Genomic DNA, 14,034 nt, shown 5'->3' with positions numbered 1-14,034 from the left:
AGAAGAGGACGTTCGGTTGATGGCAAGAGCTCGCTGGTGCGTGTTCACTGCTGTATACCGTCCTGTCGACCGTTACGTCGGCTCTGAATGAACCCCTCTCGTAGACGTAACAATATGTTTACATTTTGCGCACGTACTTACATCACTTTGACATCTGCAATGTCTTTGTTTGTTGTGATGCTTAGAAGACTAAAGGTGTAACGGAACAGTGACAATGAATGCTTTACATCGGCGTGCAGTTGTCGAGAAATAAATGAGCTTCAGTTAGCAATTGCCCCTTTTATTGTTAGAGCAGGAAACAGCGGTCTCTTGATGTCGCCACGCTAGAAACGCAGCTCTGGCAATTTTTGCACATTATATTCCTTGAGCCGTACTTTTAAGTTGACAAAGTGCGTGCGAATATGCATAAACTTTCACTTTCGAAATGCGTACAGACGAGCCCCAGCGAATTTTACCCTCCCCCTTGGGTTCTACCACCATGATTTCCACCAAATGTTAGTACTACCGACGGAGCCCCTACAAGTGTTATTTGCGCTTCTGGGTTTCAGAATACACATTTTTGACGAGTAAAAAGGACAATACAGCACAGCTGTGGCATCATTTAACTTAAATGAAGCCTTTTTTGTTGTGTATGGTATCCGCGCAAGAAGCGACAAACATCGATTCGACGCGCTTGCAGCACTTCCACCAAATGTACGCCTCCCCTCACCGACAGCCACCCGTCACACTCACTGGCACTTCACTGGCTCTTATGCGAAAAGAAAGGCTCGTCAATTCGTATGCTTACTGAAACAACATGACAGCATAATATTTCTTGCGCACTGCATTCGTTTTGGCCAAGCCATTATGTAGTTGCTCTTAACGACAAAGCAACAGCGGTGCGCTAGCAAGACTGTGCTCTGCGTTGCGCGCAACACATGACAATCAGTTGTGCGGGCGTATCAATCGAATGAGCATAGAAGCGTCATAAAGCATAAACAGATATCGCCCTTTGGAAGCAGCAAAAAAACGGATATCAAACTTGGCAGTAACCATCGATAAACTTTACCTGGTCCTCAGTACACTGAGTTTTTTTTTCTTGAGGTTGTAAATTGTTACAAAAGCATAGTGTTGTTGCCATTATTGCAGTGGCAATCGTTACAGGCAGCCGTTGTTCGTGTTTATCAATTGTGCAAATTTTAGTAAAAGGTGCAGATCCCGCCCATCTCGAGTAAGCGACAAACAGAACTGAAGTTACACAGTGAGTTTATGAGTTGACTACTTAACACCGTCGCTGCCATCTGTCGGAGTGGCACGGTGATTCCGCTTCTGGCGCTCGACTAGACCAGACGTTGGATGTATCGCTCCTTGTGAGGTGAACAAACAGCCGACGCTGGCCGGGAGGAGGGTGTTTCGTGCCCGCCACCGGGCTACCGCTTTTTACTGCCGACTTTCCGACTGGTGAAGGAATAGAACTTTGTGTTTTTCTCCACTGAGACCTTTCAAAGAGGCCCTATCGAATCGAAGATTTTCGAGAACCCCTTGAAGAAGCCGGCAAGGTCAAGGCTGTCAGTGGTATAGGTGCATTCCAGATGAGCCATGTCTGGCTTGTCAAGTTTCGCATGTGACAGGCAAAGGACACTGTGGTTGGCAAAGGCGGCTTACGTGTGAATAAATGGATATTGTGCAATCATTGATTCTTGTAGGAAAGAAATTACGCTGAAGATTCACTGGGGGCCTCTCCACATCCCGAGAGAGGCTCTTCGAAAGACTCTGAGTGAGTTTGGGTAAGTGGAGGCGTCTTGACAAGCGGCGTGTTCCTGGATTTCAGTTCGCAGAATCCATAACGCGAGCTTTACGGATGGTCCTCAATAAAAGCGTGTCAGTCGAGGAACTACCACATCTGTTGAAGTTTCACAACGGTTCTGTACTTGTCGTTGTGCCTGGACGAGCGCCAGTTTGCCTGAGGTGCCGAAGGTGGAGGCATATCAGACGTGATTGCCAGACGCCACGCTCCACGGGGTGTCGTGCGTTTGGGCACATCAGGGAGGACTGTGCTAGAACTTATGCCAGCGTAATCGGCGCGTCTCCTGCTGTAGACGACAGCCACGAGAACATTATGGACGCCGATGAGGCGTCCATAATGCTCCGATAACGGAAGACAGTTCTCCGCAACCTGGACCAGGCAGACAATCTGAGTGTTCTGGGAGTTTGCTGACAGAGCCAGAGATCACCGTCGAAGAGACGACTGAAGACCAAAACGTAGCGGAGCAAGCGGAATGCGGAGACCACCGTGACTGTGACGTGTCGGAGGATAGCGCAGTGCCGACAAAGCGTCCGAGGACGGACGCTACTTCGCCAAGCTAGAAGTCATCCGACTGCAAGCAGCAACGCCACGAGTGTCCGTCACCCAAGGCCGGTGGTCAAAACGGCAATATATCTGCAAATCTCGATGGGCGTCCTCGTCGCCTGAGCGTGCCGAACGGCGCAGAAAGTGGCCTTGAGCCTGGATGCGCACTGGTGGTGTTGAGCTAACCGTGTAAGTCTGTTCACACCTGTTGTTAATGATGCGTCTGACTGGACTAATTCACGTAGGCACGCTTAACGTGCGTGGATTGTCTGCAAGATGTAAACAGTATCCGTTTAGGCATCTTATTGAAGAAAAAGACTTGGACATACTTGCTGTTCAAGAGACAAAGGTCGAAAGCGAGAGTGGAACCGAACATATGGTGGCTCCTTTCAGCACGCGTTATAATGTGTGTGTTAGCCATGCACTAGGTACTTCTGCACGCTGCGCAATATTTATTAAGAAATGTTTAGGCATTGTTGAAGAGACAGTGGTTACATTTATGTATAGAAGATTTGTTTTGTCAGATTTTACTTATGAAGAGGCAAAATTCAGAATAATTTGCGTGTACGCACCAACAAATTCTCGAGATCGCTTATATATTTCTTTCAAAAAACTGTGTCCTTATTTTGAAACGAATTGGTAACTTGTTGTGCTTGGCTTTTTTAATTGTGTGTCCAGTACAGATGATCGATCTAGTTGCTTAGATAGAAAAGATGGCAGTGCTAATTACGTAAAAGAAAGTATTCACATGTATTCCCTTCAGGATGTTGCTTTCTTTGCTAAAGGCGGATTGCAGCGTCATTATACCCACTTTCAGGGATCTAGCCACGCAAGATTGGAAATGTTTACGTGGTATTGAAGCTAGCAAACGTTTGTGATGGTTATGGTGTTGAACAAGTCTCATTCAACGATCACTCACATGTTATGTTTTTCTTACGCCAAAAAGAAGCTTCTAAACGTACATTTATGTGGGACCTCTAGAAGTTAAATGCCAAACTTCTTAGTGATAAGTTTTTAAGTTGTATCGAAAAAGAATTAAACAAACTTAACACCCTTGCATTTAGTAACTGGCGGGAAAATTGGGAATCCTTTAAATCTACTGTGAAAATGTGCGCCATGGAAAGGGCTGCAGAAATACGGTACAAGCAATGAGTGGAGGAGAATGGTTTAAAGAAGTTACTTGTGGAATACAACAAGGCAGAAACAGAAAATCTTGGATTTCACGACGAAGTTATTAGAGGTATTAAAAAGAAACTCGAGGCTATCGACGTCACTAAATTCCAAGGTGCGATTGTCAGGGCTCGAGCAGACAGGTTACTTGCAGATGAAATGCTTAATCAGCGATTTCTCACCACGCAAAAAAGTATGCGTGTGCTAAAGCATCACAAAAATTGAATATAATGGTCAGTTTACGACTAAACCCGAAGATTTAAAGAATAGATTTGCAGAATATAATCGCGAATCATTTTCCAATCGTACACCTAGCTAAAGAAGCCACTTTTAAAAATTTTTTCTAAGCTTTTTGTCAACGCTAGATTGCCAAGATACTGAAGGTTTATCGGTTGATATAACTGCGAGAGAGATAGAAATGCTTATAGGCCAATTGCATAACCGGAAATCTCTTGGCCTAGACGGGATAACGGTAGTATTCTACAAGACTTTCAAGGCAGAGTTAACCACTGTTTTACAAGAGGTTTTCACTGAATCTTTTAACAAGAATAGCCTACCACCTTCGTTCAAGAAAGCACACAATGTTCTGATCCCGAAAAGTAAAGACCCTGTAAAACATAGATATGTGTCTGACTCTAGGCCGATAACATTGACGAATGCTGACTACAAAATACTAATGAAAGTTCTGTTGATGCGGTTACAAACAGTAATATGTACACTGGTTGGCCAACACCAAACCTGTGGAATAAGAGGAAGATCAATTTTTACGAACATTTATGTAACACGAAGCATATTGGAGTGCTGTGACGCTGACTTCAGAAGAGTTGCAATGTTGCGAATCAATCTAGCGAAGGCTTTTGATCTAGTTTGTCATAGCATTTTGTTAAAATTGTTAGAACAAGTTGGCATTGTCTCTGTGATACTGCAGGGTGTTCAGATGGCTTATGACAATTGTTCAACCAAGTTGATTGTGAACCGCTAGTTAACTAGAAGAATTAATGTATGTTCATCTGTGGGGCAAGGATGCTCACTTTCGCCTTTATTATTTGCTTTGTACCGGAAACCTCTGTAGGTGGCCATTACAAAAAAATCAAACATACGAGGTTTTCATTTAGGCGCGTGTGAGGTGAAGATATTGGCATATGCTGATGATGGTCCAATATTTTGTACCTATCAGGAGAGCATACCCACCTCCATGAGCATTGCACGAAGGTTTTGCGTTGCTACTAGTAGCATTGTAAACATAGACAAGTGTGTTGGGCTGTGGCCTGAAAATCGGGAAGCGTTCCCAGCGGTGTATGAACGGATCAAATTGTTAAGCAAGCCTAACACATATATCGGTGTTCCGCTTTTAAGAACAACGATGATCTGTGGGCCGAGACAACCCAAAGGCTATCTGTCCTGACAGAGAACTGGGGAGGCCATGATCAGTCCGTCTTCGCTTGCGCGACCATATGCAACGTTTTCTTAGTATCGCGGTTTGTTTACTTGCTGCAAGTGCCGTCGTGTTCCAGGATCAATATTCAGATGATTCATAGGCTTCTTGCTGTTTTCGTGTGGCAATCCCAGTACGAACGGGCAAGCCGCAACAACCTCTTCTTAAGGCTAAAAAGAGGTGCTTTAGCCTTGCCACACTTTTTTTGAGGCAGGTTGTATCAAGATTACTCTTTCTACGAGATCAACAAGATCCGTTTTTACGTACCTTCCTTCAAATCCGGCTAGCATCGTCATTGCCGAACTTTATCGTTACCTTGAATGATGAATTCTGTTATGGTGTCAATAGCTTTCTTCGAGAATTGTTGCGGCTTTTCTATTTCTTAGTGCAAGATTTAGTTTGGAGTACTTATCTAATGTCACTTGGAAGCGTTTGTCGAGAGATTTGATTGAACTGTTTTTCCTGTTCTTTTGTATCGTTCTATGTATAGTGGAAGCCAAATAGAGGACGTTTTGAAAAGAGTTAAAAAGATGATCGTAACAGCTGGAGTTAAAACGTTCTTTTATTAGCTGCACACAAATGCGCTGCCGGTTAAAACGTGGCTAGACAAAGAGTCAATTTTTTACCGTGGGGATCCGATTGCTTATTGTGCCGAAAGCCTGAGTCGGTAGAGCATGTTTTTATCGATTGCTGGGACACATTTTAGGGGCGAAGCTCCCTATAGCGACACCTGTTCGTCCCTCCTAGCTGTTGTAGTGTGTAACAAGTATAACAATTTGACCTCCAAGGTGGTGCCGGTGAGAGATTTCTTCCGTACATTGTTGGACGATAAAAATAGTGCTCAAATTACATGCCAATGGCTGCTAATGGGGAATGAGAGACAGGAGCATTCGGCTTTTAGTTAACGCGCACGCTGTGATCCCCATTAGCAGCCATTGGCATGTACATTGAGCACTATCTGACAAGAAAGGGTTGCTACGTTATACTCGCTGGGTGTAACCTCCTTAGTTTTAAAAAGGTTTCGCGAAAGTTGAGCCGCAGTGCCATGAATACAATGAACTAGTATATACTATGAACTCGAGGTGGTTAAAGGTAGGAAGTAGATACGAAGCGCAAGCCGTAAGAGAGTAAAAGCCCAATTCTTCTGTCTCTCATTTTCTATTAGCAGCCATTGGCATGTACATTGAGCACTATCTGACAGGAAAAGATTGCTGCGTTATACTCGCTGGGCATAACCTCCTTGGTTTTAGAAAGGTTTAGCAAGCGTTGAGCTGCACTGCCATGAATACAGTGAACAAGTATATACCATGCACTCGAGGTGGTTAAAGGTGGGAAGTAGACCAGAAAAGCAAGCCGTAGAAAGTGTGCTTGTGCCATCTCTCGTTTAGTCCTCGGAATGTCCGCTGGTTGGCGGTGCTTTTATATGGGGAATATATGATGAAAAGATGCGAGATGGTGGTACTTGGAGTGTTGATTAGGTGGACGAATGGGCCCACAGACAGATGCATGGATGGATGCATGAACGGACGCAGGGGCGGATGCATGGACGAACGCAGGGACGGACGCACGAACATACGCATGCACGGACGGGCGGATGGACGCATGGACGGTCACACAGATGAATGGCAGGGATGGACGGAAGCAAGAAGGAATGGACGGACGAATGCTTCGGCCCACTCTCCATCATTCACTCTGTGGATAAGCTGCCAATTTTTTTCGGGATGTTCTACAGAGAACAGTTAAGAAAGATATACCTCTAGCTTCACATGGGATTCGATATTTAGCAATAGAACCTGGCCTACTAAAATATGATATGCTCTTTCTTCTTGGCTTATACAGCATATGGCTAAGCCGCATGGCAGTCAGACATTGTGATTTAGATGCACGGCCAGTACGTATTTATTTTATTGAACATATGTGCAAGTTGCGAGATGTTTATGCAAAACATTGTTACAATGATGAACTGCCAAAAGAATTTCGTCATTCGACACCATTTTAGGTAAGTTTGGCAAATGGCTCATCTGCCTTGAAGCCGTGACATTGAGCTAGAAGCTTAGTCCAAGTGTGTTTGCTGTTGTTTGAATGTTACATGCTGAAATAAAGAAAAAAATGTCGGCGTGGCGCAGTGGTCAGTGTGCTCAGTGGGGAACCCGAAGGTGGCAGGTTCGATACCGCGCTGTCGCATCTTTTTTTTTTTTGTTTACTGGTGGTTTCTACATTGTTTTTATACAACTATTTTTATTATTTATTATTGGCAGCTTGTCACAGCGGTTCTGACGCTGCTTCGCTTTCTAGCATTGCCGGCCGGCTGGAGCGTGCCATCCATCATCCGCTCCACCATATGCCACCATGCATCTTGTACCACCAACATTTACAGCACCATGATCCACCAACATAGTGGATGGTGGAATCCACCATACCTATGGTGGACGTTTTTTCAATAAGGTGTTTAGTGTTATCCCCTTGTTGCATTAGCCTTTTTCGTCTTCTGGTAATTTTGCTTTAATCAACTTTCTGATACATATTATTCGCAAGGGAGTGATACATTTGCCAAGCTTATGGTATGCTGCACTAAACATTCTGCTTCAGCACGTACATTTAGGAAAACAGGCTTACCACTGCTGGCTGAAGCCAGGAAGATTACAAGACAAGCCGTGAGGGTGAACAAGAGGACCTTCATTGTAGGTCACCCAAAAGACACTGGGACACTGAAAGGAAACGTGTCTATTGGCTTCGTCTTTAATTATATTCATTGCCAAAGATGCAGCTATCGAAGGGCATTACGTCATTACCCGTCCTTTAGGCGGCACAGGACATCTGCCTTAAAATTTTAAATTTGGTACGTTTATGCATTCTTTCAGAACAGCTGCTGATCCTTTTTCAGCGTCCATGGAAGAACTTTGCATACAACGGTACACGTGGCTTCCGCATACAAGAGTTACTTTCGTTTGCATTCCACTTGCTGCGTTGTGCAAAGATCCATAAGAGAACAATGACGGTCACCCTTAAAAAAACGACGCTTTGTCCTGTGCGGTCAGCTGCTTCTTCTACGAATGAAAGCATGCGGCTTCATGTAATAAAGTACATCCAAATGGAATAATTTTACTCCAACTGACGTACGCTGCCTCAGTTCTCACGGAGTTGAGAAAACGTTCGACACTAATTGCCACTTCCAAGCTTATGGTGGTTTCAAAACCAATATATGAATTGAAACATTCAGTTGTCCTAAATAGTAACTTGTAATTTTAAATGCACGCCCTTGCTCACATAGTCTCTTCATTTCAATTATTCTTAATGTATGGTCTATTAGGTGGCCTTTGCGATGAAACACAGTGCTCTTTGAACACTGTCGTTTCACCCTTACTATACAATCGATTCTTATTGTCCAAAAAGGCTAACGTGCAGGGTCTTATAATAGCATGTCATGTTTACGGCGTGCACAGAATATCACGATATATAACACGACAGGAAAGAGAGGTGGGCTGGTTGGTAGTTTGCAATCGCTAAAGAACTGGGATCGCAAAAGGAAAAAGAAACACAAGAAGCAAAGAGGCGCACAACACCTGTGCTCACTAATAAACTATTTAGAGAGTTCTAGTGCTACTCCTGTGTCTTCCTCTGAGCTCCCAGTTCGCTGAACGAGGATAGCGCGATGCCCCTTAGGCTCAATACTACTGCATATCTTGGAGTATATCGTTACGTTTAGAAATGTGTTTATTCCGCGGCAACGTACCGGTAGACTTGAAGGTATCGTGTACCGGAGGCCTATCTCGCTAGCCGAACGTCCTCTTCTCTAATCTTCATGTTCCCCGCTACCCAGAGGCTCCTACCAAAATCACATATGCAGTAACATTTTCCTCCATGCAGAAGAAGCCCACCGGGCGAGTTAAAGAGTCTCTCTGGGAATATGGTGCTTCAAACGTGCTATATGGACAAGTTCAGTTTTTGCAGACCGTCATCCATTTGAACGAAGACGTACTACGTGGTAAGTTAAATCGCTTATACGGTCTAGAACAACATGAGTTCCCGCATTGTGCACCAGCAATTTTTCACACTACCCACGCTTCCTATTTAGCGCCCACAACAACACAAGATCTCCGCGATTTACGTCACGTGTCGACGTTGGTGGTCAAAACGAGTCTTCGAGCGGTCTTGCGAAGCGAGGGTGCTCAAGAACACATTTTTAAACGTAACAGAGTGGTGGAGGTCTGCGGTACAGCACGTCGACAAACCACGGAGCCATAGCTGTTTGAACTTCGCCGCAGCCGTCGTCTTGCCGGTCTGCCACCGACAACAACCGTCATGACTGACAGCGAAGGTCATGGCTTCTCAACCATGCAAAGGTCAGTGCCTGCTGCACCTCCACCACTCTGTTACGTTTAGAAATGTGTTTATTCCGCGGTGGCGTACCGGCAGACTTGAAGATGTCGTGCACCGGAGGCCTATCTCGCTAGCAGAACGTCCTCTTCTCTAATCTGTCTGTTGCCCGCTACCCAGAGGCTTACACCCAAATCACATATGCAGTAACAATATTATTCTTAAATCATTATTGACACGACGGAATATCACTGTGCAGTGACACTGGGAAATAATTTTTGGCACGTTCTAGCCCGCTTATTGTGAGAAAATTCTAGAGGTTATTGAGTTGAACAAACATGTCACTGCATTATCTTTCACGTAGAAGCGTGTTATTTTTTGAAATAATCATTGTTTCTAGCAAAAGGCTGCGAATACGTGGCTTCACCTATATCACAGTAGAGCTGCTTTAATGTTTCATGGAACCTTAGCCGTTCCGCCACAGCTGGAAGAAATCTCACAAAAATTGTGAAATTGTGAGGCGCTAATGTGAGCGTTGCTATACCTTCGAGAGCTCTATTCGAAATCTCAGTGGACGTGCATTAACAAGGTTGAAGGGATACAAAAATACGTGTATACTTAGATTGAAATTCAAATTTAAATTCTCCTGGTGATAATCATTCATTGTTCAGAAGGTGCGGACTGTGGCGTGCATCTGACGCTTATATTTATTTTCTAATCGGAGCTACGAACTTTCTCATCTATTGTATTACCTTGGTGCGCATAACGCTCTGCATTGTTTTAAGGAGCATTTTACATGCTTTTACACTACAGCTGCATACCACTATGTGAAATCAATGTTTTTCTTCATAGTATTTACGCAAAAAACTCTTTGCTCAAGTCTGTGCGAGGGCAAGTGTGTCATCCACGTCACGCACACATGGTTCCTTAAACACGAGGCATACTCACCCATTGCACAAAAATATGTGTCACAGAAGTTGGGCATATCCTACTACTCACAGTGGCTCCACTATTAATGAAGGAAGACTTCGGTGGGAAATAAAAATTAAGGTTTTGGGAAAGGCGTAACCAAGAAGTGAGAAAGTTTACAATACACCATCGTGATTAACCTCGTGGTAATGTCCTGTGCCGCACGTTTTAGATTCAAGAGCTCGCTGCCCTCAGAGAAAGCTTGAGCAGTGACCCTAATAAATTACATGCAAAGTCATTTACTCACGTATTGCAATTCCAAATGGTATCTGCTAAATTTAGCTTGCTTTCCCTCTGGCAATAGGGTCTTTCAAAATAATACACTCGGTTACAGCCTACGATAAAAAAACAATGCCATATCAGCCTGAACAGCACCGCAGAAAATTTTTATTTGCGAAAGAGAACCTTGCTGATGTACGATGAAGTATTAAATACTCATTGTCGGTTAATGTAAACAGAGCGGGTACCGAAAGTTCACTTGCATCGTTAAAACCTAAAACATTAGGTTTGGCTGATGGCAATGCCAGAATTTCCGACATTCGTTGCCGCGGCTTTCAAGTTACCGAACGTGCGTTATGCGAAGGTTGCAGGTTCGGTTCTTTCCCGTGAAAAGTTACCTCTTCATCCCCGTTTGTTTCTTCATATTAACATTACAATTACTTCTTATAACATGCCCTATACTTCCCTTTGCATCATTCTCTGTTAGTCGTGTGATCACTTGTCAGAGGAGAGCTTCAGGGAGCAGGCTATTATGTCTTCCCGAGTCTGTTTGGCACAAAATTCGTAGGTGCCTTATTAAGGATATAAAAGGCTGCCAAAATCAACAGCAGGAGCATGAACGCGGCAGAGTAGCGGCGATACCGTATGCACATGCACTGTCCCACCGAATAAAAAGACCACTCATAGGTATGGGCTAAATGTTATTTTCACGGCCAAGAATAAACTAGCGAAGCTGTGCCGCATGGTTAGGATGGGATGAAGCTGGATGATGTTGTACTAGGAGGCGCACAAACTTGCAAGATTAAGCACAATGTCTACGTGTTTTGTTCCATGTGCGCTTAACCTTGTTTACTGCATTCTTCTCACATGTGGACGAGTGTATGTGGGGAAGACTGATCGCTGCATAAATATTCGCCTAAGGAAGCACCAGTCATGTTTAAAGGGCAGGTCACTTACGCATTTGGCCTTACACTGTGCAAAGTGTGGATGTGAGGGACGCTTTTCAAATGCAGTCATCTTTTTTAAGCACTGTGATCACACCACAGGAGAGATCGTGGAGGCATTTCACAAATACATTAGGCAATCATCCTGTATCAGCCGCCCGTCAGTGACAATTTTTGAAAAAGAAGTGTTACTGCTAAAGCAGATAAAGAACTCTTGAGATATGGTACAATAGACACAGATTTGAAATTACGAAGATGCGCACGGGCAGAGGGTGACTACATTGGTCTATAAATGTTCCTTTTTTGAATAAAACCTTGAGTTGATAGTAGCGCTGGTGTTGTACCCTTCTTTTCTTTGTCCGTGTGTCAGTGTGCGCTAAAAATAAGTTACGATGCACACATACCAACTAGCCCGTCTTTCAATATTACTTCAGTATTCTGAAACATTGTTTGAATTACTTGCAAGAGACCAGCCACTTAGTTTGTAGCATGTACTACTTATTTTCACTCCTTGGCAATTAAAATTACACGCAATAACAGTTACTGCATTTATTGGCAAAATTTAGATATTCTCGACAAATATTCATTGTCGCCGTGGTGTTGTGGATAATGTTCAAGTCACATAAGATGCTACAACACCGCATTAGGTGTACGAAGTACAGTATGACCTAGTGCATGCTGTTTCTTCTAGGCGCGAAGATGGGAGAATAGGGTGGCGGACAACGCCGCGCGAGAGAGAGGAAGCTAAGTTTATGGCGAAAATATCCCTGCATATCCTTGAAGTGAATGATGATGGATGGGTGAAGTACTGGTATTGTTCGGTGTTAGCGTGACTTTGACCCCTCACGCATTTAATATGAGTCACAAAGTGACGTACAGTTATATAGACTGTTTATTGGTCATAAATGGTATGTTCTGTTGAGTTGTCAATTTTGTTTTACCTTCATTATTACAGCTTTGTTGTATCAGATCTAGCGTGAAATTTGCAAAGACGAGGTCTGTGCAGGCATCCTTGGTAGTTATTGGTTGGTGCCAGTCATGCGAAATGCAGCGTAGAGCAGATCGACACACCATAAACTACACAAGTGGCGATCATATTTGCCATCATCTGCATCGTTATCGTCATGGTGTATAGCGGGTACCTAGAATGTGCAGTGCCGTGACAGCATAAAGAGAATGTGTGGCCTAGCACGTTCTTTTTTTCATCGTTATCAGCGTCATCGGCTGCGTCATCAGCGGCTGGCTAGGTGATAGGGGGGCAAGCCATCAAAAAAAGAGCTTTACTACTAAAAAACATTATCGAATGAGGGTTGTAGAAAGCAGCGTTTGATTTTTTTTCAGATTTTTAGATATTGCAAAAGGGTTTACTGGGAAGCTGTCTTGAAAAATGAACCATTCAATACTCATCAAATTAAGGCGGCAGTTTTACTAACGTGGCTGTTGGGGGAAATTCAATAAATGATACTCTGACGTCAAAGTGAAATCAATGCACGAAATGAGGTTGAGGGTAATTCCACAATGACAATATTTGAAGCAATGGTAAGGTGCATTTGTGTTTCATAAAGGCCCTGGCAGGCAGTAAATCCCCTAACTGAGAAAAAAATCAAATGATGCGTTATAAATCATAGGACGACATCTGATACGAAACTAGCACTGTTGTCTTTTATTGCAGTGGCGTGAGACTCCGGCGGCGCTGCCCCTATGACTAGGCATGATGATGATTTTAATGGTTTGTATATACAGATGTGGACGATGATGTGCATAGTCAGCGCTCACACTATTCTGCTCTCCCCAAATTCATGAAAGCGGGTCAGCAAGTTAGCAAACAATATATGTATTTTCTTAATGTTCGCGGGCGTTTTCTTACAATATATGCATTTATAGGTGTTTGTACAAAAAGCATAGCCACTACAATGTACCATAGATCAAGTCGTACATTATTGCACTGCAGGATGTCGAGAAAGCGAAGACAGCGTTCGCTTTTTCTTTATTCCGCGAAACCAATTTTCCAATAATATTAGTGCCTATAAAAAGAAGGAAGCCAAGTAGCCTTATTGTATACAGACGCAGTATTGCACAACGAGGGTATACAGAAATGCATTCGTAACGTGCGACGATTCGAAGGCTATAAGAAACATTTTATTCTATTTAAAAATAGACGTTTTATTCTTAAAGGCTCATATTGACCACGGTATTGTCTAAAAAATTTCTGCGATGAGGTTTTATGCAGCCTGGATGCTGCGAAAAAATATTGCACCAACCTGTTTCAAATAAAAAACAATTGAACATTTCATTGTATTCTGATATTTTTGCGAGATGCCCCACCATCATTACATGAACGAAGTAATCGCATCTAAGATAAGCGAAAAAAGCAGCGCAATTTTCATGGCTGCTTCTATGATGCGATAGGAAACGTTAAGGCGCATATTCATTTGTATTTCGAACAAAAATGCAGCACTTTCTGGTAGATGCTACTCAAGTACCAAAATATGTATTACTCTATCGGATTCATTTATTGCATCCAACTTCAGCGCATCGCAACACTTTGATAAAAGTAATGACGCGAATTCTGGGTGCTGGAAGGGCTAAAAATAGTGACTGTGAATCTGACCGAGAGCTTGGCGTAATCTAAAAAAAAAGTCAGGCTTCTT

The 14,034-nt window shown here is 43.4% G+C and overlaps 2 protein-coding genes across 6 annotated transcripts in view; one reads left to right on the top strand and one right to left on the bottom strand.

Annotated features, from left to right (window-relative positions):
- LOC142765644 (uncharacterized) overlaps positions 1 to 7,639 on the bottom strand; it is a 107,457-nt gene extending 99,818 nt beyond the window's left edge. For all 4 annotated transcript variants that reach the window (XM_075866976.1, XM_075866978.1, XM_075866980.1 and 1 more), the window contains exon 1: positions 7,551 to 7,639. In XM_075866976.1, the coding sequence (XP_075723091.1) occupies positions 7,551 to 7,614 (64 nt within the window). In that variant the 5' untranslated portion in view covers positions 7,615 to 7,639. The remainder of the gene's footprint in view (positions 1 to 7,550) is intronic.
- The window catches only part of LOC119182319 (uncharacterized), a 192,874-nt gene that overhangs the window by 132,881 nt on the left and 45,959 nt on the right, over positions 1 to 14,034 (top strand). The gene's annotated exons all lie outside the window — the stretch shown is intronic.

Source organism: Rhipicephalus microplus, chromosome 6 (genome assembly GCF_043290135.1).
Source record: "Rhipicephalus microplus isolate Deutch F79 chromosome 6, USDA_Rmic, whole genome shotgun sequence".
Taxonomy (NCBI): domain Eukaryota; kingdom Metazoa; phylum Arthropoda; class Arachnida; order Ixodida; family Ixodidae; genus Rhipicephalus; species Rhipicephalus microplus.
The sequence above is the reverse complement of the archived record's forward strand: the minus strand, read 5'-3'. Positions and strand labels throughout refer to the sequence as shown.